Source organism: Pongo pygmaeus, chromosome 4, assembly GCF_028885625.2.
Source record: "Pongo pygmaeus isolate AG05252 chromosome 4, NHGRI_mPonPyg2-v2.0_pri, whole genome shotgun sequence".
NCBI lineage: Eukaryota > Metazoa > Chordata > Mammalia > Primates > Hominidae > Pongo > Pongo pygmaeus.
The window spans coordinates 70635349-70659178 of NC_072377.2; the positions used below are offsets into that span (position 1 = coordinate 70635349).

Below are 23830 nucleotides of genomic sequence, written 5' to 3' on the forward strand. Positions count from 1 at the left end.
TTAAAGACCTAATTTATATAGTTCCACCTTGGGCAGAACAATAGACGTTGTGTTAAGGCATGTCCATAGGTTCTTGAAATATTTCACTAATAAATGGGTTGAGTGACAGATGAGGCCAACGACCAAAGTTTTCCTCTCAAATATATTAGAAGTGTTTAGTCTCTCAAAAATTTCATATTTCATCTAGGATCATCAGAATTGGAAAAGAGAATGTTCTCTTCTTTGTATAATTTCTGCGTTTCAAGCTATGCCTGCGCTCAAACATAATATTTTAATTCAGTGGAACAAATAACATAAAGGTCGCCAAAACCCAGACAAAATACCTTAGTTTAAAGAGCTTTAAACTTTGCTAAATATAATTGTTCATTTTTATTTAGTCGGTGTGCATAAAATAGGACAGATGCTTTTTTACTTTCATTTCACATGTGAGTAAGTTAGAATTTTTAAAGAATTCCTATGCCAACATTTAAAAATTTTTTCCAACATTCCTGTCCATTGTGCCAGCACTTGTGTTTTTTTTTTTTTTTCCAAATCTTTTCCATTCACTTTGCCAAAGGAAAATAATTTCACAAGTAGAAGTTCCTCAACTGTTATTTAGGACAGTACAATTTTTCATTTATAGATATAACTAAGAAAGAACTATGCATAACAATGACTTGCTATTGACTTAAAAGTTTCTCATATTCTTAACATGTCAAAGTCAATGTGTTCTATAAAAAGGTATGTTCACACACAGCAGCAAATTAATACCTTTTAAAAACTGAACCATACTATTCCTAAAGTGATATAGAGTTAAAGACCAAAGAGACAGACTACTGTCTTCTTTATATCCTTCTCCTTTCTTTCATGCCCTCCTAATTTTTTAATCAATAAGAAATATTTAGATGGAATATTAAGTATGGTACTAATATAGATGGATTTTACCACTGGCTACTACAATCATTTCATTTGTCACTGCTCAAGGTATCTAACTAACTAACAAAGAACAACCTTTTTTCACCCAGCTATCCAGTTTTCATAACAGAACACTTTTTTATTTCCTTTTTATTATACTTTTAGAAATTGACATGTACCTCAGCAAGAAAAATTACCTCTAGATGAATTTTTTAAATAATGCTTTTTTGGTTTTATTAAGTAAAATATCTTTAATCTATAAGGATATGCAAACTTTAGGCAAATGTAATGCTACTAGTAAATTTTAAATTATATATTAAGGGTAATGACAAAGAGGTCATATTTGAATAGTATAATGGAAAAAGAACCATTTTGATAATATGGATATTGGTGAGATAATTGAATTAGTAGTTTAATTCCCCAATTTTCTTCTAAAATATCTGTTTCATTTCTATTGACAATAAAATTATAAATATCTTTATGAAAGGAATTAAATATGTAATAAAAATAAAATAACAAGTTAAGTACTACTATAAATCTTTTTTATGGAAAATATTTATTTTAAATTGTGTACTGAAGTAGGTATCCAATAGGCAAAAAATATTTACAATGGCATAACCAAAAAAGTGTAGGATATATTCACCTAAGTGACACCAGCTTTTGGTGACACCAACTTATTTTATTTAAATTTTAAAATAATTACTTTTAGTAATATATAAAATTAACCCAGAATCACAGGAAGAACTGCGTAGATCCCAAAGAAGAGTTTAAGAATAGATATCCTGAGGAAAAAATTCTTTTCTGATGGCAAATTGGAAACTGACTTAACCCAGAAGGAAGCAAGAATAATTGCTTCATCTAAAATTATTGTTTTAATATATTAATATTAGTGGTTTTCTAATCACGGTTCATGTTCTTTAAAAAATACCAAACCAGAGGACAACTGCAATGGCCTTCATACCACCAAGAATGCCATGAACTGCAGGCACCTGTGGTCAAAACTCTTCTAAGAAAGTTTATCCCAAAAGTGTATTTTTGTTTTAGTTCTTTGGAAGCACCTATTGCTTTGTATTAATGTAGTCTAGACAAGTCTTGTTCTCCTTTTCCAGTATATTTTTACAGAAGAATAAAACACCATATGAAATAAAATATAAAGGAAAACCATATGGATCTTTAAAAATGAACCAGCATTTAGAAACGTGGAATAAACAAAGGACTTTTGAAATGGATTTGGCTATATTTGTACAAATTAGCAAGGTTTACAAGTCAAGTGTCTTCCAGTAAAGCAAATGTGGGGATGTATCTGCAAGGTGGATTTAAATTGGTTGTATATTTCTACACATGTTTACTACATGTGTAGTACATTTTCCTTCTAGTAACCATATCTGGTATATACAGTAAAACCTTGATTTAAATATTTGAGGGATGGGATAGTTTTCCTGTTTTAATTCTTTTGTTTTTGTTTTAAGATGGGATCTCGCTTTGTCACCCAGGCTGGAGTGAAATGGCATGATCACAGCTAACTGCAGCCTTGAACTACTGGGCTCAAGTGATCCTCCCACCTCAGCCTCCCGAGGAGCTGGGACCAGAGGCATGCTTGGCTAATTTTTGTATCTTTTGTAGATACTGAGTCTCACCATCTTGCCCAGGCTGGTCTAGAACTCCTGGTCTCAAGAGATCTTCCTGCCTTGGCCTCCCAAAGTGCTAGGATTATAGGCATGAACCACTGCATCTGGCCTGTATTTTAATTCTTAACTAAGGGTTAAGCAAGAAAAATGCTTTTTGCACTATGTTAACCAAAATTTGTCTGCTACTTTCCTGCTATGTTCAAGTAACTAAAGTCTAGACGATAATTATTAGTTACTAATTAATTCTTAAAACAATTCTGGATATTTTCATGCCTCTGAGTCATCAATTACCATTATGAAATATTACAGATATAGGTACAGAGGTAGAAGACATAGATGTGAGCAATGTATATTTAACCCTGGGAGTGCTTTTCCTTATTTTTTTTCTATGAAAATTCTCAAGTGCTTTATTCCAGTAATATCCCTCATTTCCCCCCACTCCCAAAGGTAACTACTATTCTAACTTTTTATAATAATAATTTCCTTGCTTTGCTTAATAATTTTACTGTCTAATTATTCATCTGCCAGTTTTGAGACTCTATATAAAAGCAGTCACACTGTGGGTAGTCTTTTGTGACTTTATTCTTTTGCTCAACATTGTGAATATGAAATACTTCTATGTTGATGTGTGTAAATGTAATTGTAGCCTGTTCATTTTTATTGTTCTTTAATATTCCATTTATAAGTATGTCACAGTTATTTATAATTCCTCTACTAATAAACATCTGGATTATTTCCAATTTCTAAGAATTGCAAATTATGCTGATATGAACACTTTTTGTATGTCTCCTGGTATAAATGTGTAAATCTATTAGGTCGGTGCAAAAGTAATTGTGTGTTTGCAATTACTTTAATGGCAAAAACCACAATTACTTTTGTACCAACCTAATATTTCCTTTCATAAAATATTAGATATAAGTTGTCTTATAGCTAATTGAGATATAACTATACAATTCTTACAATGTCCAGTGTTATTTATGCTACTATCAAAATTATAATAGCACTGTAGTGATATTATATACAAATCTTCTCATCAAATAATAATTTTAAACATAGATGGTTTGTATGTTGGTGTAATATGCAAATTTTTCCACTCAGAAAACATGAACCTCACTCATTATTAAATGTAGAATAGTGTTAGTCTCCGTCTATGATATGTAGTTACAACTTATTATTAAACATATACTTGTCAGATCAAAATTGTACATATAAAAAGTAGACTTGTGATTATTTCCCTAGCAGCATATAATCACAACTAAAAACCCAAACCCTAGTTAATATCTACAGCAACACAGATAATTATTGAATTCCTAGACTCTATTTTTGTTTATGCTTCTAAGACTAAGCGAAAAAATGCATTACTTTTAGAATATACTTCTCCCTTGATTATGAAATTCACAGTAAATCAAAGTATATTTACATTTCCCAAAATGTCTGCAGTATGATGAGAAAGTCATATTTTATGAATTCTACTTCTAATTTAGAGAGGTCTTATTTACATAATCCAAAAATTAGCCTTGAATATAGGAATATGAGTTAGAGTTCGGTCATCAGCAAAAATTTACAGATCCCTATGTAAAATATGCACTCATAGCTTTGTTTCCAGAACACATTAGGATATACTCTTAATTGTGATTTTAGATGTGTTTTCACTAAAACAGTTATACCATAAAATATGAATTTCAGTCTATAATACAGTGGGTCAATCTAAAAAATAAATCTTTCTATATAACCCTGTATATATCTTAACAGTCTCTTAACAACAACAACAAAAAGTTAACACTTAATGCCACCTCCTATTTTTATTCCACTAAGTTGTGCTGATTCACATAAATTAAGCAAAATAGAATTGGGTTGATATCATCTATAGTAAGTCAACTGTCTTACGTACTATAGTCTCATAAACTGCTTCGTCAGTCTTCTCAATGAAGCTAACAATGTACTGCCTTTAAGGCAAATCTTTTTCTCTCACCCTTAATATAACTGAGCTTGAAGCTTTCAAGACACAAATACTGTATCGAGAATGGTTTTACCCTTTTCCCCCACATGTAATTATGACTTATCAAAGTTATTATGGTTAGAGTAAGGTTCCCCAAATGTATCAGATAAACAGAAGGAGGAGAAACCTGTTTTGCCAAGTTCTTAGATTCTACATTTTTTAAAAAAGGTCCCATCTATAAAGATTGTTTTTTATATAACAGTCTGATGTTGACCTTTGAAGGTCATTGCTAGAGAGGAAATGTGAGTGCTTTGGTCATCTTGCTCATCTTATGTCAGTTCTCTTGTAGATCTACAGTCACCTTTCTTCCTAGGTCAACTCCAACTGTAACATTGCTTCTCTTAATATGTTCAGCTTCCATTCTTTCTGTGAAAATGTCTACTCTGTATTTAATTTGGAACTGTAGGAAATTTTGCTATGGATCTTTGACAGTTCAAAAAAGTTAACAGACTTTAATTTTAATAGAGCAAGAGTTGATTCACAGAGCCCCCATAATTTTTGAAACCTTTATGAAATTATTCTTTACTATTGCTAAGTGGTGGAAAATGTATGAAAAACTGGCTTAAATTACTTCTGGCTGTCTTCCACTGCCTGGTAAATTGGCCCATAGTCATCAATGAGTGTGAGCCATAATACCAGGTTCACCTTTCTCTATAGTCTAAATAAATAAATAAATCAGTCCCGCAGGCAGATAGGAAAGACACTACCTGCAAAGCCGTCGCCGGAAAACATCAGAAGCTGGCATAACACGTCCATTTTAACGGAAATGGGTTCTTTATTATTTAATCAGGACGGCTTCTGGGCGATTCATGAACCACTTATTGAATCACCGAGTTTAAGAAATCTGAAAAAAAATATTGGGAGTTGGTAAACACCATCTCCTGATTGATCAATAGCACCTAGTGTTTTAGAATGACACAAGAGACTTTGTATTCTATTGGCCATGGAATCGTTTTCAGTTGAACATAGTGAATAGTGAATCTCTATAAATCATAGAAAGCTCATTGTTAAAATCCACCATCATCTTTGGCCTATACAGCTACTAAGTAGAGAAAGGTATGCGTTTTGTTGGCTGGGCTGCAGTTCCTAAACAATTCATCTTTCAAGATTCTTTTTCTTGAGAAGAGAAGCTAAAATAAAATGTTATGAGCCTTTTCGAGCCAACTATAAAACATAAATGTAACCTCAATCCCTGATCAAAATAGCACTGGATTTTAAAAAATATCACGCATAGCTGTTAAAGCAATTAAGTTCACTGCATTAATAAAAAGGAACAAAGAAATTCAAGAAAGTTACTGTTATGGTCTTTGTGCTCCGGTGAACTGACCTTTTAAAAGAGCCTTGTGTTTAAAAACCCTTTATTGCTTGGTCAGATTATAATCAGATTTGTTTAGTTTTATTATTAAAGAGGAGGGAAAGCCAAGTTTTCCCCAAGTCTCTACCCATTGTGCTTCACATCTATCTTTCATTAATAGTTTTAACCTTGTGAGCATTCCCATGAGGATGTACATGAGAAATATTTTTATAAAATACAGGATAAATAAGCCCATTAGAACCCTGTCAACACTAATCATGCTTACACATACATGCAATAAAGCTTAAATAATGCTTTTTGGATCAATTCTTTTAATTAATTCAATGGAACACTTTATTGAAACTAGTAATACTTTTATGTCCCTCACCAAACCAGTGGGTGATTTTTAAACTGCATTTTACCAGCAATTTAGGGATTCCCTTTTGGAGTGTCTTAGCCTCAATATGCTTTCAAGTAGACAAGATCTAGTAGGAGATCACAACTGGTCCTTGTATTTAGTATACAGAGATGGTACTAGCAAATGAGCTGTGCAATATAGCCAATGGGACAGAAACAAGATAAAGGAGAAAAGAAAACGGTACAAAAACAAAACAAAACAAAACAAAAAAACAAGATAAGAGCAACTATCAGAAATGCACAGGAATCCTGAGCATGTTATACAGTTTGTCTTTCTGGTGATGGACATTAAGACTCCATTATAAAAACATAAGCCAAGTCAAGGGAGAAATTCCAGATCTGACTTGATGTCTAGGGAGAGCGGATCTTCAAATATGTTTAAAATTTAGGTAAATGATCTCATTAAAACCATCTTAGAAAATGATATTGCTAGTGCTTTGTATTAAGAATGACCAAAAGATATCTTACAAATGCTCTGTGATCTACCTTTATAGCACTTCAATCAGTTTTCACTGTATGCAAGTATAATCTTATAATTTTCTGTTACTAAGATTAAAAATTATTAGGTTATGATATGGTTATCAGAAGAACTACCTTCTGAAATAAATTTCAAATTCCTTCACCTTTATTATTACATTAAGTTAAAAGAGCTCATTTTAAACATTTATCTTTTGATTTGTTTTTTAATAAAGCATTGTGCTAGGTAATTTAAAGTCTCTTGTTTGTGACCTTTTAAAAATATCTAATCATAGTTTTCAAAATATATGCTCTGGCTATTAGTAGATATGAAGGAAATTTTAATAAATAATGTTACCCTATGTAACTTGTTTGAATTTTTAAAATTTTACAATATAATCGTTTTAATATAAACTTTGAACAGAGCCAATTTTTAAGAAGAATTTCCATTGCTGGCCTGTGCTTTATGTATACCTTCCTTTTTCACAGAGTATTTAATTTCTCCTCCCCAAAGAAAAAAATGGCACAAAACAGTTAAAAATAATGGTAAAGCAATAAAGCACTGAAATCTTGATATTATTTAAAATAATATTTACCATTTAAAGAATGTCTGTTATGTATTTTATATACATTATAGCATGACATATAATCACATATATAACACCTGATGACATAAACAGTATGACTTAAATTCATTTAACAACTTAGGACACTGAAGATTAGAGAAGTTAAGGAACACGCACTTAGAAAGTGAGACCCAAGTCTATCAGTTTCCAAAGTACAAACCTGAAGCCCTATGCAAGTGAGATGTGGAAGAACATCTGATTTTCTTAACATAGTTATACCTGAGCTAATTTGTACTCTTCACATTTAAATAACCAGACTCTTGGAATGTACATTAAAGGACCAAAAAGTTCTCAAACTGTAGAAAAATGGATCGCTTAATACATTTTCAAAAACAAATCTTTTTCTCAAAGTGTTCATTTCCTTGGTGTTTGTTTTTTTGTTGTTGTTGTTGTTGTTTGTTACTATTAGATACTTTGGCTTTCCTATAGAACTCAGTTTTTTCACCGACAAAATAAAATATGTAATCACTGAACTCAAATTTGGCCTATGGGCTATTAAATCATGCAAATCTGAATGCTTTCTGAAATTGTCTCCCATTTATTAAACAACTGTAACACTCACACCATCAGTCTCACTTACATCCTTGCTCCACTTCCTCTATTCTATAAATTCTATATGAAGAAAAAAAAATTGCCACAATGATATATTAAAGTATTTAGGAAACAGTTGAAACATCAGTAGGCCCTATAAAACTTACTCATTATGCAAAGTTGAAAGCACTACATGTTAGGCTTCTACCAGTGGCTTACTTCTGGAGCAATTTATCATCACTCTCCAGAGATTACTTACTCTAGAAAGCTGGTGATGTAGTCTCGACTGCACGCAGACCAGGAAAAAGGATTGGTATTCGCAGTAATGTGAGCTGCCATAAGTTTTGCTGCTTCATGACCTTTCGTCCCACAAGAATTTCCAATTCCATCATGGTTCATACCAAAACTGTTTTAATGAGGAAGAAACATAGAATAAATAAATAAGAAAAAAAACCCAACACATCCCTTATTTCCTTATTTGGCCATTTATTAGCCTTATCAACATATGCCTTCCATCAGGATAGGCCAGATCCTCTAAAGAAATTTAGGATTAAAATTAAAGAGACTAAGGAATAAGGAATACTTCAGTGATACAATACACGTCTAAATCTCTTTAAATGTAATCACATACTCTCACCTGTTATCCCACGTTTCAATTTCTCTTTGAGCCAAATATATTATATATCAATCCTTACTTTATAAATTAGAAAACAGATTTAGCAAAGATAAATGACCTGCTAAAGATCACACAGTTTGTCAGTGTTGGAACTGTTAGCAGAACCTGCCTTTTAACATGTTAGTGTTCATCCTACCTCACTATGCTGAATCCAAAAGAGAACTACAAGAAGATAGCTATGATCAGTTGAGTTTTAGGTTACAGGCCAAATACATACGTCCTTTTTCTTTTTTTTTTTTTTTTTTGAGACGCAGTCTCGCTCTGTCTTCCAGGCTGGAGTGCAGTGGCGCAATCTCGGCTCACTGCAAGCTCCGCCTCCCAGGTTCACGCCATTGTCCTGCCTCATCCTCCCGAGTAGCTGGGACTGCAGGCACCCGTCACCACGCCCGGCTAATTTTTTGTATTTTTAGTAGAGATGGGGTTTCACCATGTTAGCCAGGATGGTCTCGATCTCCTGACCTCGTGATCTGCCTGCCTCAGCCTCCCAAAGTGCTGGGATTAAAGGCGTGAGCCATCACGCCCGGCTGTAAGTCCTTTTTCTTATTAATATTAATAAAACAGAATTTAACACACATATAATTTGTGGTCATTTGCATGTACGTTTCAAAACACCTTTTGAAAACCATTGATATACTTAAGGATTTTGGTTTTTCTTTATCGTGGCCTCCTTCATTTTTAAAATATTTTCTTTGTCATTTTTTTTCCTATGTTATATAGCCATGCTTAGTGCTAACAATGTGATCTAAAAAAATTTTTTACAATAAAAATGTTTTTCTGAAAAGGATATACCCACTACATACCATATATATGTGTAGGTGTTTATACAATGTATGTGTATAAACAGATTACATATACATTTTAACGTTTCTTCACAAGTAACCAGAAGTTTAGGTTGAATATCACTAAGAAAATAAATTTATGTGTCTGTTACGACATATATTCTAATAAGTGAACCATGATACGTGTTCAAGAAAATGTCACTAGAGTGTAAAATAGATGAGGATAGTTGCTGGAGAAAAAGTCTGGAAAGGAAGTTGGGAATAGGTAAGTACAAGATAATTAATAAAAGTAAATATTAATATGAGTCCTCTTGGCAGCATAGAAACAGGTTAGACTTGTAAGTAAGAGCAACGGAAGATTTCTGAGTCAGGGAATATGGAATTGATCGGTCTATTAGACACGAAATTATAGTAACTCCACGGTGGAGATCCCGAAGTAGGAAGAGAATGGAGCCGGGGAGACGTCAGAAGATCATTACCAACTGAGAACTGATGTTGGTCTGAATGAGAGTGCCGGATAAACAGGTAGAATTAGATTTGAGACATGCTTAGGAAGCAGAATGAATTGACTTTCATAAGTACAATATAAAAAGAGCTATAATAAAGACATATAATATGTCCTCATAGGCTGGGCCGGGTGGCTCACACCTGTAATCCCAGCGCTTTGCGAGGCTGAGGCAGGAGGATCACCTGAGGTCAGGAGCTCGAGACTAGCCTAGCCAACATGGTGAAACCCTGTCTGTACTAAAGATACAGAAAAAATTAGCCAGAGGTGGTGGTGTGCGCCTGTAGTTCCAGCTACTCGGGAGGCTGAGACATGAGAATCACTTGAACTCAGGAGGCAGAGGTTGCAGTAAGCCGAGACTGTACCACTATACTATAGCTAGGGTAACAGAGCAAGGCTCTGTCTCCAAAAAAAAAAAATATATATATATATATGCGTGTATAATATATATATCTACATATAATATATATTTATATTATATTATACATATATTATATACTTATACGTATAATACTTATACATATACATTATATGTTATATATAAATTATTATATATAAAAATATTAATATATAATATTAATATATAGTTATTATATACATATACATGTATATATTATATACATATAATGTATGTATTATATATATGTTATATGTAAATATATATATATTATACATAAATATATATCTTTTTCTCCCAGCCCCATATATGTGCATATACACATATTAGGAAGAGCTAGTAATTCAGGTGGAGGAACAAAAATAAGCAAAGAAAGAGAAATGTATGAGAGTATCCAGAGCCCTAAATTAAAACATCAAATAACCTTTCAAGAACACCAATATTTGGTATTCTAGTCTAACCTCAACACAGTGGAGTAAGTCTCTTTGAATGGTCTTCAAGGAATGTGAAGGTGAAGTTTCAAGTGTGTCGAATCAGACATATATTCTGTCAAAATAATCAACTACGGATTTACATAAAGTCCTCAGTAGTGTAAATGTGTAATGTTCCTTATTTCTCTGAAAGGTTGATGCTACTGTGTTAACACTATGATTCTTTTCAAGTAACGATAGCTTTAAAAATACTATTTCCTTTTAGTGGCAATTTTATACGTATCCCTGTTTCATGTTAAGATAGGTGTGTAGACAGGCTCAGATGGCTTTAAGAGAATCAGTTTTGAGATTCTCGACTCCTTAGGCACTCTTTTCTAAAAAAAACAAGCTTCTACTTTCAAAATCCTATCTCCTGTCTTACAAAGAAAGGCATATCTTTCACCCATCTATAATTTTATAATAGCGCATTGCCTTGGAATATAAAAACATGGTGCCAAGAAAAGAGGCAACTGAACATTTGTGTCAATGTTAAGAGAATAACTTTTGATGGTTGATTTTAATTAAACCATATCAGGTAGTTTCCAATTCCTCACTTTTATCAGGTTTGCATGAGCATATAATCAAATAACCAGCTGATCAATAGTTAAAACTATTCTTTGATGATAGATTCCCGTGGTTATATTTTGACAAATAATTCAAAAGGAGTTCAAAGAGTTGAGTGTTATTTCTATAATAAACTTCTTTTATCCCTGTCTACTTCTTATGTGAACAAATTTTCTCAGCATTCACATCTATGGAAATTGAATTGATGCTGAAATCCTGCCTCATTATAGCAATACAGAGATAAATGCAATAATTGAAAAAATACATCCAATTAATGATATGTCTTCTAATAAAAACTTTACTTATGTATTTATTTATCATAATTTGTAATATGTATATATTCTTCCAGTCACTGAAACTAATAATTATTGTAATGCAATGAACATTAAATCCAGAAGAAAATTATTTTCTTTCTGATCATAGAAACAAATTAATAAACTTTAATGTACATGTTTTTGCTGTAGAGATATATAATACAGTATATAATTTTAAAATACTCTTAAGCATAAAATATCTTTTAAAATATATTAGGATATATTAAAATATACATTAAGATAAAGTTCTAAAGGGCAATGAGCACATTGAATTAAAAGAGGGGAAAATGATGTAAATTTTGACTATAGAACCTGTTCATGTATTTTTTAAATGCATAATGATAATTACCTAATTGCTATGGCATTTAGATTAAACTGTATATATTTAAGAGAGGGATATATCAATTCTATTTTTAAATAACAATATTTGCAACACTGGAAATTCTATCCTTTGCAGTTACTTAGACATAAAAGGAAAAATTTTAGACATCAACTGAAAAATACACAATAAGGTACATGATTTTAAAAAAATCCTTTCAGATGTATGTAAGCCAACAGATTTTAAAACCAATGAACTCAAGTACTGAAGGAGAAAATCCTGAGTTTTATTTCTATTAACAATCTTTATAGTTTAGGTGTCAGATGCAGATAGTTGTCTCAAGGATTTAGATTTTAGTCATCTAAGAGAATATATAATTCTGTAATCTACATTTCAAACATAAGAAATCCCAGAAATGATTTGGCAATGTCAAATAGTTCCCTTTCAGTGAAACAAAGTACAATATAAGTTTACAACTGACATTCATGACATCAGCTTCAAAAGATCCCTTTAATAGGACGTTCAGGCTGGAGTATAAAATATATTTCTTTTTTGGCAGATGTACACTGTGGAATACTAAGCACAAGTTAGAAGCAACAAACAAGATAGATGTCTACACATTAATATGAGTGGATCTTTTTTGGTGCGAGGGGGCCAGGGTCTGGCTCTGTCACCAAGGCTGGAGTGCAGTGGCGCAATCACGGCTCACTGCAGCCTCAACCTCCTGTGCTCAAGCAATCCTCCCACTTCATTCTCCCAAGTCGCTGGGACCACAGGTGTGCAACACCAAACCTGGAAAATTTTTAAATTTTCATAAAGATGGGGTCTTTCTATGTTACCCAGGCTGATCTGAAACTCTGGGCTCAAGTGATCCTCCCATCTTGGCCTCCCAAAGTGCTGGAATTGCAGGCATGAGCCCCCATATCTGGCCTATATGAGTGGATCTTAAAAACAGTACAAAAAAATTAAGAAAGGGAACAAGATCTTTAGCACTGCACCACATAAGTAAACAAAAGTTACATACAGAATCTTGAATAACAAAAAAATCTGAAGAATTATTCCAGATTAAATACTCAAAAGATAACAAGTAAATGCAATGGAAACTGGATTAGGGAGAAAAAAAATGCTACAGAAAACAAACATTGCTGGGGACAATAAATGAAATTGGAGTATGAACTGTATACTAGATAATAGTAGTGTATCAATGTCAAACTTTCTAATTAGACCATTGTATGACAGCTATATAAGAGAATATCTTTTGTTCTTAGGAAATACATGCTGAAATGTTTAGGAATAAAGGATATAATGTCTACAACTTACTCTCAAAGAGATCAGAAAAATATTTATGGACATATAAATAGAGAAAGATAAAACAAGTGTTGTAAAATCTTTACTATTTTTGAATCTGGGTAATGAACACATGGTAAATCTTTCTACCATAGCAATATTTCTGTAAATGTGAAATCATTTCAAACTTAAAAAGTAAAAAGTAAACACACATGCAAAACAACCTGCAATATTTTACGAGGATACATAGGGATTCAAATATACATATCAAATTTATCTGAGTAGCTGTCTGAGAGGGGGTAAGTGGGACTATAGAAATATAAAAACTAATACAGGTATTAAATAAGAAGGGTCCCTGCTTGAACTGATACTGATAATGATGCTGTGCCTTGAACTAAGTATAGATAAATAAATAGAGAGAAAAAAAACTAACACAACTCTCTGCTGTTGAGTTTCAAAAATAATAATTTAAAAAAAGAAGAACAAAAACAAGAACAAAGGAGTGTTTGGCAAACCTCGGGCCCACCCCAATGGATGAACAGTGTGTAACAAGAGAATATCTTCATTGCCAGTTTTATGTGTTTAGTAAACATTTCAGATTACATCGAGTTGATGATTCTCATTTGTGGAGGGTTTTAGGAACACACACACAGAGACAGAGGAAAAGAGTCAGAGGGACACACACACACATACGCACACATGGAGACAGATACATATTGGGAGAGACAGTCGTCCTTGGGCCTTTTGTGATCCTCCACATCTTGCTGCAGGTGCCTGATCACTTGTTCTTTTACTCAGGCCATTTGTCCGGGTAATTTTGAGAGATGAGGTAACATCTCTCCTCTTGGACAACGAACAGGTTAACTTATTACTTGCCATAAAAGTGGTAGATTCCTTAAGCTCTGTGTTTCTCAGTTGCAATGCAAACTCACTGCGTGTGCAGCATTTATATGGCCCATATTGCGTCACCCTTGTGGAATTTGAGGCCAAGGGGAACCAATGTAAATATGTTGATGCTTATGATGCTTGCTGTACTGTAATAACATCTTTTGCCTCTGACCCAGAAATATCATGTAGCCAGCATTCATGCAGCAGTAATGGGTAACATAGACTATTAAGAAGACATGAACTCAAGGGTTGTGATTTAATAAAACTAATAATTTTGCTGCTTCATCAAGGACACTCTTAAGTGAAAATGGCGTGGGTTTTATTGTGAGTGTATGGGAGTTACAAACACACTGAATATTGGTATGGCTGTCTTGATTCATGCTAAGGTGTCAGCATTTATTCCCGCAATTGCTTTTGCACAATCAGTGCAAATATCAATATAGTTTTTTTTTTTTTTTTTTTAAGGCAAATGAAGTGTTAGTACTACTGTGAAACTAGCTTTGATCTGAAAACACCTCAGACATCCCAGGGATCACTGCTTAGGATAGATGTGCAAAATAGATTTTTGGGTCATAAGTTGTGTAAAATTTCAAATTTACTAGACAATGCCAAACAGCTTTTCAAAGTGATTGCACCAATTTACATTGTCACCTGTAGTGTGTAAGAATCCTATTTGCACCACATCTTCACCAATATTTAGTATTTTCAGATTTCTTAATTTGTGCCCAACATAGTAGGTATAATTTGCCTTTCTCTGAATATTAATTAGGTTGAACATCTTTTTACATGCTTATTGACACCTCGGATGCCTTCTTTTGTAAAGTGTTCAACTATTTGCACATTTTCTATTGGAGTATTTGATTTTATTAATTTGTAGTTCTTTATATATTCTTGAAACTGGACTGTGTCAGTTAAATGTGTTTAACTGTAACACAGTAGCAAACACCTTTTCCTCCACTGTGCTGTTTGTTTTATGGTATCTTTTGATTAAACTCTTAATTTTAATGTGGTTGAACTGGTTAATCACACATTTCATGTTCCTTATGTCTTGTTTTAAAAAATCCTTCTTTACCCTAAGGTCATGGGGATTTACTTCCATATTATCTTCTGAAATCGTTAATAGTTTGATTTCCACATTTAAGTATTGCTGGATCCTATGTTAAAAGTATGCTTAGTTTTATAAGAAACTGCCAAAGTGTCTTCCAAAGTGGCTGCTAATAATAAATTTTTAAGCCTATGTGTATAGCTTGACACTGAATTCCATTTTTACTAGTTATCCCACTGAGCAAAAAGTACGTTTTATATTTCATTTTATTCACTGTACCTAGCATATAAACAGTCTAACAATTGGTGATGAAGGCTTAGAGGTTTAGTGAAGTGAACTGAATCTCAGTGGAAGTCGATTTATTTCATTTGGATAAACTGAGGAGACTCACGAGGTTAAAATGCAGACCTAATCAACAGTCTCTTATAAAACGTGGGATCCACAGGATCTGCCATGAATTCTATTTTCACTATGATGAACTTTGCCCTTTTTTCTGCCCGTTTGTTCCTGCAATTACCATACGAAGTTACACAATTCACATATACAGCAAGGCTCCACTCTGCTTATGGGATCAGGGACCAATTTCATTCATTGTTAGAGAGAATTTAAAGAGATGGAGGCCATTAGCTTTGTAGAGCAGCATTAAAATATGGCACATTGTTGGTCCAGTTCTATTCGTTTTCAAGTGAATTCTAGTAGTTAGGCTCTGGTCCTGTTTCTTGTGAACAAGACACTCTTTTATATCCCAGTCTGAGAAACTAAACCACTTGTCTAGTTCCCCTGCTCCTGAGACTCTGAGATCCTGGCCAGTACTTCATTTCTTTTTAAGCAAGGATCCCATTTGACTTTGGGGTATTAAAGTCGCAGCCTCCCTTGTTCTCCAACCTCTGGGACATACACTTACAGCAATCCACAGGACTTCCATGATGTTGACAATTTCCTTACTGAATCTTTATCTAAGCTCTGATGCCAGACTAAACTAGTAAAGTTCTCATAATGTGAATTGGATATAATGTGCTTAATTCATTAGTTTAACATAATTTGCTTTAACTAGACCCCTGTTGGTTATACAGCAGGGAGTATTGGGAACTAGACCAACTTCGAAGAAAAAAATAAAAAGCCTATGTCTGTAGCATAGGAACACATGGTTGCTTTAGTCTAGGTACTTCATTGGAGTGTTATTTGGTTATGTGTGCTTTTGTTAAGAACTACTGGTGCCTATGCATTGTACTCCATGTAAAAATGCCAGGTCAAGGCCAAAGGAATAGAGAAGACAGTGTTAGTGGAGTGTGACTTAAAAGGAAAAAATGATGCAATTATGTTTGTTTTGTTAAGTTTGATCGAAACCTTTAATCATTTAATTTCTGCAGGAAAACTAACTATAAAATTGTGAACTGGAAACTGGCTGGTAATCAATTTTTTTCATATGCAAGTAATACTTTTAAACATAATTTTAAATAACATAGGATCTTAAGATTTGCAACTATTCCACTATAGGGGAAAAAAAGACATTCTATTCATTTGGCCTTGTCTCATCACCCGTCCTCTCCAAAGGTTTCTCTCTTCCCTGGAGCATAACTCTCCCTGGATGGCCCTATCTAGGTTCTTACATTACCTTATATAAGAACAGGTCTTCATTCGGTGCATGAGAAAACACTTAGGAATCATGTAAATTTCCTGCAAATCCATCATCAAGCCTGAATGAATAAGCAGCTTCATTAAAATTCTATCAGTTTTTTAAATAGAAACTGACACGAAGATTCCAAAATTAATATAGGAAAGTAAAGAGTCAGAAAGGGCCAAAATAATTTTGAAGAAGGAGGGGAGAACTTCAATACCTATTATAAAACTACGGTAATTAAAAGCAATATGATATTGGCAACCTTTTCAAGGAACAACAATAAAAGCCCCAAAACAGCAACGGGACAATATTAATATTTGTTAAATCTGAATGGTGGACGCATGGATGTATGATATAACAGTGGTCCTCATCCTTTTTGGCACAAGGGACCAGTTTCATGGGAAGACAACTTTTCCACAGACCAGGGTGGGGTTGGTGGGGGGGGTGGTGGTTTCAGGGTGATTGAAGCACATTGCATTTATTGTGCACTTTATTTCTATTATTATTACATTGTAAGATATAATGAATTAGTTATACAACTCACTACAATGTAGAATCAGTAGGAGCTCTGAGCTTGTTTTCCTGCATTTAGACAGTCCCATCTAGGGGTGATGGGAAACAGTGACAGATCATCAGGCATTAGACTCTCAGAAAGAGCGGGCAATTAAGAACCCTCGCATAAGAAGTTCACAAAAGGGTTCTCGCTCCTAAGAGAATGTAATCCCTGTTGATCTGACAGGAGGTGGAGCTCAGGCAGTAATGTGGGCAATGTGGCGGCGGAGGGGTGGGAGGGGGCAAAGGGGGCAGCTGTAAATACAAATGAAGCTTCCCTTGCTTACCTGCAGCTGACTTCCTGCTGTGTGGCCTGGTTCTTAACAGGCCACGGTTGGGGACCCCTATTATAATACACACACACACACACACACACACACAGAGAATATTTTAAAAGAAAGTTTCTATGTAGTTAAACATACATACCTGAATATATACAGAATACTTTGTTCTACAATTTGGCAATTGATTTCTCCTCTCAGATTAACTACACAAGACAGCAGACTTGGCTTTGTAAATTGATTTGGTTCTCAAGTTTTGAGGCTCATTCTTGGAACCCTGAAAAAATTTGCTCTAAAAATAATGGTATAGCTGGGAGCCGTGACTCATGCCTGTAATCCCAGCATTCTGGGAGGCTGAGGTGGGAGGATCACTTGAGTCCAGGAATTCCAGACCAGCCTGGGCAACTGATATGGTTTGGATCTGTGTCCCTGCTCAGATTTCATGTCAAATTGTAATCCCCAGTGTTGCAGGGGGGGCGTGGTGGGAGGTGATTGGATCATGGAGGCAGTTTGGTACCACCCCCCTTGGTACTGTCTTTGGGACAGTGAGTGAGTTCTTGTGAGATCTGGTCTTTCAAAAGTGTGTGGCATCTCCTTCCTCTCTCTCTTGCTCCTGCTCCCGCCATGTGAGATACCTCACTTCCCCTTTGCCTTCCTCCATGATTGTAAGTTCCTGGAGGCCTCCCCAGAAGCCAAGCAGATGCCAGCATCATGCTTTCTGTACAGCCTGAAGAACCGTGAGCCAATTAAATTTCTTTTATTTAGAAATTACCCAGTCTCAGGTATTTCTTTACAGAAATGCAAGAGTGGACGAATACAGCAACAAAGTGAGACCCTGTCTCTACAAAAAATCAAAAAGTTAGCCAGGTATGGTAGCACATGCCTATGGTCCCAGCTACATGGGAGGCTGAGGCAGAAGGATCACTTGAGCCCAGAGGTTGAGGCTGCAGTTAGCTGTGTTCATGCCACTGCACTCTAGCCTGGGTGATAGAATTACACCATGTCTCAAAAAAAGTTAGATTGAATCGAATTAAAATAATGGTATAAATTGTTATTTTATCTCTGAGAATGGCTCAAATAAGCCTATTTAACCTATTTTGCATACTAAATCATTGTCTGTGAAATGAGGAATAGTATATGACAATACTGTTGGCATTAGCAATTTAGCAGAATGAAATATATTTTAAAGTTTTCTATAGAACTAGTGGTATTTAAAGAAAAGCAGATTTAACAAGGAAAAGGTAAATGAAAATAACTGAAGAAGTTCTAAAGGGGACTTTTTAAAGTATTATCAAAAAGTTCCATATGTAAATGACTCTGATCTTATTTTATGTTCAAACTTAAAATTATGTATTGTTATTTTTCTTCATAACACTACACATCCCTAGCCTAGTAATTCTGCTTTTTGTTTTGGCTCATGAATGCAAGCGGGTTAGAGGAAGATGCTCTTGAAGTAACTGATCAAGAGTTGGAGAAAGAAAAAGAGAAAAGTGGAAAAAAAAAAGATGTTCTTCCAGGATAAGACTTTCGTTTTCATCATCGCTATATCCACAATGCACAGTATCCCTTGTAACCATCTCAGTAAATCTCTGGAATTAGGTGCTCAGTAAATCTCTGAATCCAAATAAATTGTGCATCAATGAGAGACTATCTGCTGACTAACTGTAAACCATGAGAGGCAGAATTTTGGAAGCATCATATGTGTACATACCTCCCTTAATGGTGGATAATGCAATAAAATATATACTACTATATAATAAGTAATAAAAGGGTAAAAGGGAAGAGTTTTTGGTCAAAACAAGTGGCATCATCAGTCAGAGACAAAGTGGTTACTATACAGAGACTGAGAGAAATTGTGCCATAAGGGTTATTCATTAAATTAAGCTTCCGTAACTCAGCATCTATCAGTCTATTGACATGCATGCTTTTCTGAAATATTTTAAATATTAAAGCAGATCATTTTCTATGCAAATGATATTTTCCTTTGAAATGTCATTTAACAAAACAAAATTTCCTTATATAGGGTAAAAGCATGCTATTATAAAGGACAGAATTTATCGTGTCTTTTCATTTTTTAAGATATATGAGGCAGCCCATTTGTGATCATATTTTGTGTCATTTCCTCCTATATTATATGATCCCCCTTAACAGTGTGAAAACAACATAATGCATTTTGTACCACAAAATAATAGCTTACTCTTGATTTAGGTACACAATTCTTATTGGTTCTGTTGGGAGATTTGTAAGAATGGAAAGAGCAAACATAGCCTACTGAGTATAAATTTAATTTGCATTTAGTCTGGAGATTCTTTTTAAAATCATAACAGATGTTTTCAAACCAAACAGAAGATCTGTATAGCGAAGGAAAATCTTAAAATGCCTCGTTAAATTCTTCTGTCTAAGCAATCTTAATTTTTAAACTGAAGATAATCGTGTTGCTAATATATCAACATCATTGTTTTTGTTAGATAATCATGGTACTTTAAACTCTGTCAAGCATTTTGTTAAACAATCACTAGTACATAGAACATGTACTTTTAAAGTTTGCCTCCAAAGGAAAAAATAAATAGATGATCAGTCAGTTCTTCAAAGAGATAACACACATAAAATTACCAGATTAAAGAACAGTTTCCTAATGCTGTTTAATATGATTAATTTTTTCTTTAAGAAGCAACTTTTTAAAATGATGAGATAATGATAGTCTAAATTGTGCCAACTGTAAAAATCTCAAAGTTAAGCTTTCTCATTGGAGCAAAAAAAAAAAAAAGAAAAAAGAAAAAAAGAAAAGAAAAAAAAACAAGGGAATAAAATGACATTCTTAATTTAGAATGATTTTCCATTAGAGAACTGTTCTTATACATAACTGAGCTTGGCTATGAATCACTTGTTATAGTAAAGAAAAGACATAATTTAAGGGATGTACTCAGTCAGAACCTTCTATACCCACATCTGGCAAACATTTTTAGATTTAGTATTTACCCAATAGGATAATTATTACAATTTGCTCATGTGTTTTCTAAAACAGAGTTTGGAATTTAATTCTACTTTTGAACTTTATATGCAATCTACTTTAAAAAGTGAATTCAAGATACTGAACTTAGGTAGGAATGTATTTAATAAGGGTGGTGCCTAGCAGAATCTAGGACCTAAACTCTCCCCATACCATACACAATAATGATCACATTTGGTATAAGCACTTCTGAGTTGAAGGTTAAGTTTCTAATGTCAAAGAAAGTACCATAACTTATTTATATCTGTTCTGCTACTACTTTACACATTTTTCTTTTCATGTCACTGTAAAGATGCCAGGTACCAGAGGAAGCTAGCTATTAGAGATATACTAACGTGTTGTGGTGTATGTATGTGTGTGGGGGTATATATAATAGTCATTGCAAAGATAGGGAAGGTAGCTGGAACAAGGAAACTTTGGCCATTGTAGTCTTCCTTAGTACTATGAGAAAAATGTTGCTCAATTAGTTAATGATAGCTAAAACTCTTACCAGTCAATTAGGACAATGGTGTCTGCCTACAAATTAACTTCTTTATTTTTCCAGCAAAATGAAGAAAATCTCTCATCAAAGTTCCAAAGTTTGAGAGTGACAAAATCTATTTCAGTAGTTTTATTATTTCTGCAACACACACAAACACACACACACACACACACACACACACACACACACACACACACACAGAGTTTATTCTGAAATTCCAGATACTTAATGCAGTAACCAGCAGACTGGACTTATCTATTTTTTGGCATTAGTCCATACTATGGCAAAAGCCTAATTATTGAAATAATTTAATTGTTAGACTTTATTTTAATAACTTTTCTAAAGAATGTCTTTATGTTATTGTTTTAGCTACTACGTGAATATGTCTACATTATGTGAATGTCTACAGATGAAAATTTATATATATTGTATATATAATATGTATGTGTGTATATGTATGTACATTTATTTATGTGTGTGAATTCATAGATAGCATAATTTTGGCATCATACTGGCCCTGACCAAAATTTAGTATTTATGAAAAGACAATATGGAGTACTACTTTAATAATAATAGCAATATGTTCTAATCTGAAAAATGTAAAAATTTTAAAGCGATTAAAACTTATAATGTAAATGCGGAGACATAAGAAAATAATATTATTAAGCATGATTTTACAAGTTTGGATAAAAAACTATGGCACTATATAGCTTTGAAACTTAATCAACCGACAGAGTAAAATGCTTCAGTCATGCTACATTAACTGAAAATGTTTCCATACCAGAAAAAACTGAGTCCATTTGGTTCTTCCAAAGAGTATAAAGACTTAAAGGAGCCACAAGTTTCATTTTAGAGTTACACTTTACAATGCAAACATGCATCATTCATCAGCAATTATTGACAGAATATCTACTACCACACATTAAAAGACTGTTTACCTCAGTTCCCATTACCCAATACATCATGTCTGGCTTTCAGTAAAAAAAAAAATATGTAAGACATACTGAAACATGGGCAAAAAAGATAAAACAACCATCAGAACTAGATTAAATACGACACAGAGTTTGGAATAAACAGACAGGGAATTTAAAATAACTATGATTAATATGTTAACAGCTTTAAAGGAAAAAGTAGACAACATGCAAGAAGAGATAGATAATTAATGTATGCAGAGTGATGAAAACTCTAAGAAAAAAGCTTTTTAATGCTAGATATCTGAAATGATGAATGTCTGAACATGCTAAGGACTGAACATGTGAAGGAAAGAACCAGTGAACTTGATAATAGGGTGAATAGAAACTTCCCAAACTGAAATACAGAGAGAAAAAAGAATCACGCACATACACACATACACGCACACATCCACACGCGCACCCCAGAATAGACCATCCAGGAATTCTGAGACAATATCTGAAGGTGTGACTTCCATGTAATTGACATACTAGAAGGAGAAGAAAAAGAGAAGGGAGTAGAAAAGTATTTGAAGTAATAATGGCTAAGAATTTTTCAACATCAATGACAGATTCCCAACTACAGATCCAGGAAGGGAAGTTCAGAAATACCAAATAGGTAAATACCAAAAAATCTGCATGTATGCATATCATATTCAAATTGCAGAAAATAAAAGACACAGAGAAAATCTTGAAAGAATACAGAGAAAAAATACACCTTACTCGTGGAGAAACAAGAATAGAAATTTCAGCTATTTCTATCAGAAACCATGTAAATTCTGTGTCCAGTGAAATTATCTTTCAAAGATTAAAGAGAAACAGAGTTTCTAAGATAAACCTAAACTAAGAGAATTCATTATCAGCAGACCTGCACTACAAGAAATATTTTTTTTAAAGCTCTTCAGGAAAAGGGAAAATGACATCACTCAGGAACTTAGGTCTATATACAGAAAGGAAGGACATCAAAAAAAAGAATATCCCAATCACCCAGATTTGATCATACACCTTGTATCCTTGTATCAAAATATCACACATACCCCATAAATGCATACAACTATTATGTATCTATAAAAACTAAAAATTAAAAAAGACTAAGGCTAACATAAATTATTCTTATTCTTAACTGATATAAAAGATAACTATTTAAAGTAATAATAGTAACAATGTATTAGTTATTATAGTAAGTGGATAAATAAAATGAAGGACAGCAATGTCATAAGGAACAGGAATGAAGAATTGGACATACATTCTTTAAATGAGCCTGCATTACACATGAGGCAATTTAGTGTTATTTGAAGGCAGACTTAGATTAGTTACAAATTTATATATATGTACACATTAAATATATTTTATATATAAAATTGTTATATTACAAACTCAAGAGCAGCAACTAAAATGTTTTAAAGGAAGTATAATTGATATGCTAAGAGAAGAGATAAAATAGAATCGTAAAATGCTCAGTTAAAACAAGAAAAGGCAGAAAAAGATAAAAAGAAACAAAATACAATAAATAGAAAAGTTACACACATGACAGATATTAATTCAATTGTCTCAATGATCACTTTAAATATGAAAGTTTTAAATATGCCAATTAAAAGCCCAAGATTGTCAGAGTGGTGAAAAATATAAGACCCAACTATATGCTGAATACCATAGAGACCTGCTATAAATATAAAGACTCAGCTAGGTAAAAAGTAAGGGATGGAAAAAGATATACCATGCTAACACTAATCTAAAGAAAACCGGGGTAGCTATATTAATGTGAGACACAGCATGCTTCAGATAAAGGAAAATTTTAATGGATAAGAATGACATTACATAATGCTAAAAGCATCAATTCTCTAAG

At 33.4% G+C, this 23830-nt stretch overlaps 1 protein-coding gene across 6 annotated transcripts in view; it reads right to left on the reverse strand.

Moving 5' to 3' along the window:
• The window catches only part of ADAMTS6 (ADAM metallopeptidase with thrombospondin type 1 motif 6), a 331625-nt gene that overhangs the window by 141393 nt on the left and 166402 nt on the right, over positions 1–23830 (reverse strand). For all 6 annotated transcript variants that reach the window (XR_010126390.1, XR_010126391.1, XM_054487509.2 and 3 more), the window contains one exon: positions 8105–8251. Coding sequence is in view for 4 of the 6 variants with exons in the window: in XM_054487509.2 (XP_054343484.1) it covers positions 8105–8251 (147 nt within the window). In the remaining 2 variants the exon portion in view is untranslated. The remainder of the gene's footprint in view (positions 1–8104; positions 8252–23830) is intronic.